Source organism: Hemibagrus wyckioides, linkage group LG13, assembly GCF_019097595.1.
Source record: "Hemibagrus wyckioides isolate EC202008001 linkage group LG13, SWU_Hwy_1.0, whole genome shotgun sequence".
NCBI lineage: Eukaryota > Metazoa > Chordata > Actinopteri > Siluriformes > Bagridae > Hemibagrus > Hemibagrus wyckioides.
Genome location: NC_080722.1, coordinates 20,792,809 through 20,801,129, shown reverse-complemented (window position 1 = coordinate 20,801,129; position 8,321 = coordinate 20,792,809). Strand labels below are relative to the sequence as shown.

At 42.1% G+C, this 8,321-nt stretch overlaps 2 protein-coding genes across 3 annotated transcripts in view; one reads left to right on the top strand and one right to left on the bottom strand.

Annotated features, from left to right (window-relative positions):
• Positions 1 to 588, bottom strand: part of LOC131363163 (ras-related protein Rab-5C-like) — an 11,334-nt gene extending 10,746 nt beyond the window's left edge. Inside the window, exon 1 of one of the 2 annotated variants that reach the window (XM_058405451.1) lies at positions 425 to 588. The gene's annotated coding sequence lies outside the window, so the exon portion shown is untranslated. The remainder of the gene's footprint in view (positions 1 to 424) is intronic. The other variant, XM_058405449.1, reaches the window with a different exon arrangement.
• A 3,154-nt stretch (positions 589 to 3,742) lies between these two features.
• The window catches only part of kcnh4b (potassium voltage-gated channel, subfamily H (eag-related), member 4b), a 36,052-nt gene continuing 31,473 nt past the window's right edge, over positions 3,743 to 8,321 (top strand). Inside the window, exon 1 of the mRNA XM_058405547.1 lies at positions 3,743 to 4,618. Coding sequence (XP_058261530.1) covers positions 4,543 to 4,618 — 76 coding nt within the window. The 5' untranslated portion in view covers positions 3,743 to 4,542. The remainder of the gene's footprint in view (positions 4,619 to 8,321) is intronic.

Here is an 8,321-nt window from a genome sequence, read left to right as displayed (position 1 = left end):
GGAAATGAGAACAGCTGATAAACGTGTTAAAGTTCAACTCTCGCACTAACAGCTACTCCGAGACATCCTCATAACCATGATCTGGTCACCAAGTGACGCCATTTCCGGGGGGAAACTTATTTACTAAACTTTTAAGCGTTAATTAGAGAACCTTGCTATTCCAGTGCTAGTTAGCGCTCTAGTTAGCCTTGCTGGCTTAGCTACTGACCTATATCTGAGGCACAGCTAAGATAATATTTATGTTTTACTCGTTATATGTTTAATTTCAATATAATCTCGTGATCTGTAGGAGTTCAGGAATGTCATGAAAGTCCAGACTTAGCGCAAACTCACAGGCTAGTAGCTAGCCTAGCTGATTTTAGCTAACTGGCTAGCTAGGTAAATTCACTTTAACAAAAGACACTTCAAGCTGCAAGACACTCACCTTAGCGCTTATTTTTTTTACTTTAAGTAAAGATGGACGAATTACGTTGTTAATATTCACACCGCAAGATGTCGGACTTTTCTCTTTCACTTGTTTCCTTGTCAAAACATGACAGTTGTTTTTTCCCCCCGGTGTTTTTTCCCACCCGTATTCACACAAAACCCGCCTCTTTGGTTACGATTGGGTAACAACATCCACGCCCAGCACGTGAGCACAACGTACAAGCCAATCCTCGCGGAGACGTCGCAGGACAAAAGCCAATCATTAAAAAGATGGGCGGGGTTTTACAGAATACGGGTTGGAAAGATCACCTCTTGGTTTTGGCCTTCTTTTCTGACATGGAGGAATTCTTCCGCATCCGGGTAACCCAGGAGAAACTATGAGAGAGCCAATCAGAAGGAGCCAATGTAAATTACAGGACCAGAGATACGTATGCTGTATCCTGGCAACTAACAAAATGATATCTCCGTTTATCAAAGTACATTTTTTTTATTTATTTTTAATGATTCATGAAAAAGCACGTAAACAAAATAAGAGTTTGGTATGAGCTGATTAGTGATTAGTAATTATTAGCTCATTAAACTTTTTGTACTTTTAGCAAATGTTACGGGGAAAACGGTATATTTATACATTTTTATTAAAGTTACACAATGTTGCCAGAATAATTTTTCATTCAAATTACATTTATAATTATAAAATATATAAACTGCTTGATTTCATAATTATAATTATAAGAAGACTCCACTTCCGGTTCCCTCCACGTAGTTAGGACGTTTCTCCACAAGATGGCGCCAGATTCAAACTCAGAGCTTTTTTTGGTTCTTCACACACTTCATTAAAAACTATTCAAAAATTGAACAAATGTTGTGTATATTAGTCACATTTTATGTGTAACATTCATGAAATAAATCCATGAAGTATTAGCACAAAGGAAGGAGAGCCGTGTCTTTAGCATATAGCACAGAGACTCCGCTCTCCGCTCTATGGAAGTGGGCTAATATTTTTAGCACTGCCCCATTTTCTCCACAGGCCTGACGTCGTCAATTCTATTCTGGTGGCTCTGTGTGTTCAGACAAAGAAGGAAAAAAAATTACATCTACTAAATTTGCTAGCACAAGCAAGCCTAAAGAAGCATGTCTTATGCAATACAGCTTGGGAATTGGGTGTGCTACTTTCCTGAAAAGACATCAAGTACACAAGAGTCGCTAACCCAAGGGTGCTAATTTGCTGTAACTGTAAGGTTGCTAAGGCTAATCGAAACTCTTTACATTTGTAAGTGAAACCAAGGGTACGTTTATCAACTTAGCAATTTGCTACTTGGTTAAAATCCCTAGATCTCCATTTTACAGTCGTAGGCAAATCAGTGAAAATTTTTTAAAACCAGTTTAAAAGATAAAGGAATCACTGACCTCATCTGCTAAGCTAATGTAGCCTGCTAGGTTGCTGATAGCTAGTGTAGTTTTTTATTTGGCCTTTTAAAAAAACTAATCCTGAGTTTCGTTTGTGATTCAGAACCATCCAAGAAACCTCAGTGAGCTTTTAGCTTCAGCTTTGAACATCTTCTTCTTTCGGCTTTTCCCTTCAGGGGTCTCCACAGCGAATCATCTCTCTCCACCTATCCCTATCTTCTGCATCCTCAACACTTGCACCCACTAGCTTCATATCCTCATTTATTACATCCATATACCTCCTCTTTGGACTTCCTCTTTGCCTCCTGCCTGGCAGATCCATGTCCAACATTCTCCTACCAATATACTCACTCTCTCTCCTCTGGACATGTCCAAACCATCTTAATCTGGCCTCTCTTACTTTGTCCCCCAAACGTCCAACATGAGCTGTCCCTCTGACGTACTCGTTCCTAATCCTGTCCAACCTTGTCTTTCCCAAAGAGAACCTCAACATCTTCAGCTCTGCTACCTCCAGCTCTGGCTCCTGTCTCTTCCTCAGTGACACTGCCTCTAAACCATACAGCATGGCCGGTCTCACCACTGTCTTGTACTTCAGCTTTGAACATCATTCATTTAAAAAAAAAAAGTGAATGTCCCGTGTCTCAGTCAGTTACAGTAGATTCTGTACTCACACACTAATGAATACATAGTCATGAATAAGTATGAAACGTGATGTGGCTTGTTGAGTGTGTGTGTGTGTGTGTGTGTGTGTGTGTGGTACTCAGTGTGAGGAAATGAAGCTAAACGTCCTCTTCATCCTGACTCAGGACTCTTAATAACCACCAGTGATGTGTTCATCTGAAGGACTTCTCAATATTTCATGCGCTGCGCATTTCATTTACATAATTGTGCATTAATATGGAAGAAGTCTTTAATTTTAAACTGCATGACACACCTACAACAGCGGGAGGTAAATCATACACAGACGCACACACGCACACTCGCACACACACACACACACACCCACACACCTTGGGGGAACAAGGTCGTCAAGGACACCATCAACCCCGTCAATGTGTGTGAGTTTGGTTCAGGTCTGTAGCACACACACACACACACACACTCGCAGCATCACAGATGGAAAAACAGATATGAAAGATGGAGACAAAGAAACAATGAGACCCATCAGAGACAGAAAGAATAAAGAAAGACAATAGAATAGACTCAGGAGCGAGAGAGAGAGAGAGAGATGGGGGTGAAAAAAAGGGATAAATGAGTGAAACATTACTGAACAGTATTTTTTTTTTCTTAACAAATTCCAAACAAAAGCCACGCTGTTAATAAGAACATGTGCTGAGACTAAAGAACCGAGGAATATCACAGTGCAATCCAGTGGAAAATCTGTGCAATAGTACAGTGTGTGTGTGTGTGTGTGTGTGTGAGAGAGAGAGTTTCTCACACCCACTGAGCAGAATCAGAGGACTACTATGGCAGCACAGTGTGAGGCACAATGAGTGAAGGACACACACACACACACACACACACACACACACACAGAGTTCTGATGGACTTTGCACTCTGTGATGATTTTTTTAATTTCAAAAAATTGTGCAAAATGTTTGTGAAACTGTATCTGCTGAAAACTGACACAAATTGAAAGAGACAGACAGCAGGAGAGAGAGAGAAAGAGAGAGAGAGTGAGGGAAAGAGTGAGGGACTATGAGTGAGAGAGAGAGTTAGAAATGGAGAGAGGAAAGTACCGATAGATCGAGGGAAAGAAATGAGTGTGAGAGATGGAAGGAATTCAAGAGAAATAGAGACAGAAGGAGAGAGTAAGAGGGAGAGAAGAAGCAATGGATGGAGGGCCAAGGGAAAAAATAGAAGAGAGAGAGAGAGAGAGAGAAGGTGAAGATGAAAAAAGGAGAAATAAAAGGAGGTGAGAGACAGACAGTAAGAGGGACAGGGATAGTGGGAAAGAAAGAGAGATAGAGATGGAAGGAGAGAGGGAGATAAAGAGATAGAAAATGAAGAAGAGAGAGAAGGAGGAAGAGTCAGAAGGAGGGAGTAAGAGACAGAAGGTCAGAGAGAGGGAGCGAGAGAAGATGTGATAGAGGGGATGAGAGAGAGAGAGAGAGAGAGAGACAGTAAGAGGGACAAAGACACAGAAAGAAAGAGAGATTCGAAGAGGGAGCGGGAGAGAAAAAAGGAGCAATAGAAGGAGGAAGGGAGGGGGAGAGACAGAGAGAGAGACAGAGAGGGAGAGAGAGAGAGAGAGAGAGAGTAGCAGAGGGAAGTGGAGCACTGAGGCATTGAGGTGTAAAGACGCACACAGAGACACCACACCTCGAGCAGATAAACGACAGAACGAACGGTGCAGAGAAGGAGGACAAGGACAAAAAAAAGGAGGGAAACTGACAAAGGACATAAAAGAGGACAGAAGGATGGACAGAAGATCGGAGTAATTCGGAGAACTCACTCTCTATTTCTCCACGAAGAAAGGAGAGAGAAGGGAGAGAGAACGAGAGGAGGAAACAGTTTGAACAGAAACGAGGGGAATCCCTCCTTCATTTTTTACCCCATGGGGTAGCTCAGTCCAAACTGACCCCCTCGACTCAGAGGATGGAATGAGGAGCGAGAAGGGGGGACAGACAGACAGACAGACAGAGAGACAGACGGAGACAGAGACAGAGACAGAGACACGCTGACAGGAAGACAGACAGGTGTGTCACCATGCCGGTGATGAAGGGGCTTCTCGCCCCACAAAACACTTTCCTGGACACCATCGCCACTCGCTTCGACGGCACCCGTGAGTCTCTCACACACACACACACACACTAACCTGATATTTACAGTAAACTTTCGATTGGCTCTGAGAGAGACAGCGCACTACTGTGAAAGAACCTGGTTTGACGATTTGCATAACATTTGCATAATGTAATATTTCAAGAAAATGATGAAAAATAAATAAAAGATCCCAAATTATGACTAGTGTCTAATGTCCTGTGGAACTTCTGTGGAAAATTCTGGATTGTAATTGGTGGTCAGGAACAGCACCTCTGACAGTAGCACAGGCTTATATTAATAATACGTTATTGTTTCCATAGTAACAGTTCGATCATTGATGGGGGGGATGTGTGGACATTTCACGTGAATGGATGGAAAAAATAATTGTTGATATTTGCCGTGGAGGCGTTTATTTTGTTCATATTTTTTGGAAGGAGTCTCCAGTGTTAGTCGTTGGAGTTTCCCTGTAGAGGAGTTTTAACGCTTTTGCGTGATCGTTTCATTCCACAACGTAGCTAACGCTCTAGCTATGTAGTGTGCACTGTAGTGTGGAACTTGAGGATGTTTGTAAGACGTCTCGGCCCCTGTCCTGTCATTGCTGTGTTAGCTGACCGTGTACACCTGTAGCCTGTTAGCTGAGTGACGAGTTTATTTGTGTCACACTGTTGTTTCCTTTGCTGTATCGCAATTACGAGGTGAGCACCACTGAACCACAATGTTGTATTTACAACTAGTATTTTCCTACGAGCCTACGAACTTTCTGATTTTGGGGGGGGTGTGGCAATAACAAAATGTCATGGTGACAGCTAATACGAGGTTTTTTATGTTTTTTGTTTATTTTTGGTTTTACCAAAACCACTAGAACACACACCACCTCATATACACAACCTCCAAACTCATACTCACACTCTTCAGAGGAAGACTTGAAGGCAGCATTTGTCTCTTTTTGAGCCCTGGTTTTTATTCTGACTCTTCTCCTGCTTTGTACACCAGAATAGTATTAAACCACAAACCCCACAGTAAATCAACATCACAACAAAATGAGAAAAAAAGCCACGACAAATATGTAATCACTAGAACAAATTCAGCAACAAATGGCCATAAACTTAGAATGGAAAGGGGAGGAGCTTATTGAAGATCATGTCCTCGCTGCTGATTGGCTACACCCCCTGTCAGTCTGGAGAGAAAATATGAGGTGTAATGAATCAAATGATGCTTTTATTAATTCATGATCAAACATAAGGTCTAACAAATTGTGCTTACACCAAGTTCCACACAAGCGGGGAGCAGTGACACGAACATGTAGAGAAACGCTGGTATGTGAGAGCACTTCAGCTGTTATTGATGAACAGTCAGTCGGTTGCTCTTTTTCTGTATCAGTATCACTGTCAGAATCGTGATGATAGTCATACATCTTGTCCAATCAGCAACGAGCATGTGCTGTTTAGTAAGCCCCGCCTCTTTCTAGCTTCTGTATGTGTCTTTGTGCTTTTTCCGTTATGGTACACTTAGCATGCGTGAATGTCAACGTTGATTGAGTTCTGGGATGTTCTGACATGGCGTCTGGATGCTTAGAGCAGATCAAAAACTGCTACTGTCTCTACAAAATATGTGTTCTGTGTAGACGCATTCGAGACACGTAAAAAGACCACAAGAGATAGTTAAAACAAGACTCTCTCTCTCTCTCTCTCTCTCTCATTAGTTCTGCCTGTCCCTCTTTTCAATTCTGTCAGTCTCTCTGTGTCTCTCTTCCTCCCTTTCCTCCTCTCTGTCTCTCAGCCCACCTGTCTGTCTTTTCTTTTCTTTTCTGTCTCTCTCATTATTTCTGTCTGTCTCTCTCTTCGATTCCGTCAGTCCGTCTGTGTCTCTCTTCCTCCCTCTCTCTCTGTCTCTAACCCACCTGTCTGTCTTTTCTTTTTTTTTTTCTTTTTCTTTTCTTTTCTGTCTCTCTCTCTTCATTACTGTCAGTCTCTCTCTCAGCCCACCTGTCTTTTTCTTCTTTTCTGTCTGTGTCTCCTTATTTCTGTCTGTCTCTCTCTTTCTCTTTATTTCTGTCTGTCTCCCTCTCTTTATTTTTCTCTTTCTCCCCCCCTCAACACTCTATCTCCTTATTTCTGTCTGTCTCTCTCTCTCTGTCTCTCAGCCCACCTGTCTTTTTCTTCTTTTCTCTCTTTATTTCTGTCAGTCTGTCTGTCTGTCTCTCTCTCTCTCTCTCTCTCTCTCTCTCACTGTATGTTCCTCATGTTGTTTGTGTATCTGTGAGTTGGGCTCATGGGAGCAGTTGTCAAGTGACAGCAGTGTTTGCGTATTGCGCTCATTTCACACAACAGCACTGCTCCATAATGCTGTGTAATCACATCTATCTATCTATCTATCTATCTATCTATCTATCTATCTATCTATCTATCTATCTATCTATCTATCTATCTATCTATCTATCTGCAGTTGAAAATTACAGGTTTATATTAATGCGCACGTTCCCGTTTCCATAGTAACAGCTCCTTCACAGGGTTGTGTTCCAAATAAACATGTTTCTTTGAACTCTGTAAGGAAATGTTTATGTGAAATTTATGGAAGGAGTCTCCAGTGTCAGAGGTGAACCTGTTACTTTAAGTTTTCCCGCATCTTCAGGACTGATGAGTTTACACTTCTTTGTGGTTTCCAAATAACAAGCTGGATTGATTGTGTGTATGTGTGCAACTTCAAGAAAGAGAATAATGCTCGGCTGGTCAGGTGCTTTCTTACTTTATAGCAGCTATACACAGTCATGGTTCCCTCACCTGCTCTGTCTAAGTTAATGAGACAAAACCATTTCTCAGGATGTTTCCTTTAAAAGTGCAACTGTAGGGGCAGATAAATGAAGAAGGAAAACTGGCATCTGCTTCTGGCTCTCCCTGTGTGTTCGCCTCTCACGAAGACAGCTGCACACACATACACACACAACACACACACATACACTCAAGGCAGAGCAACATCCTTCCTTGCAGCAGCAGGAGTCTCAGCGCAGCTCAAAATAGCTTCATCTAGTTGCCAGGAGATCAGCTGTAAGCAAAGTCGAAGCGCCCTGAGCTTCCTAATCACACAATAACAACTTTAACATGTCACTTTACATCTCCCAAAACGATAGGCAAGTTCCTTTAATGACTCAAGGTGCGATTCACGCCTTTAAAACATCCACGACAAGCTGCTTTTGGGATGTAAAATGTCATCACTGATCGAGGAGGAAAGGATGCGGGGCGTAAGTGAGCTCAGGATTTAAAGGAGGAGGAACAACATTGAGATGAAAGACTGGAATCAGGATCCTTCAGCATCCACTTCACTCCACATCAACCAAAACAATATAGTCATATCCGTACAGGATTAGTTTTCACATGACCATGAAATGTCTGAATGCTGTAATGTTCCTAAAACTTCCAGAATGGTTTCACATGCAACATTTCCCTTGCCATTTGGTTTATATAATGATGTGCAGAATAAATAGTAAAAGAAAAAAACATACATATAACCGTAGCTTGAGCTGAGGGACCAGTGTCCATGATTTATTAAATTCTGGCCACTTCCTGGACAGTTTAGTCGATAGATACCAATTTGCCTCGAATGCCAGCACTGACTAACAGCTCTACGTGTCACTTACTGTCCCCCGGAGTGGCAGGAAAGCGAGACCAGATTGGGACCTTAGCTAAATTTGTGCCTTTTTTTTCCCCCTGCTAAGCGTCGCCAATTAG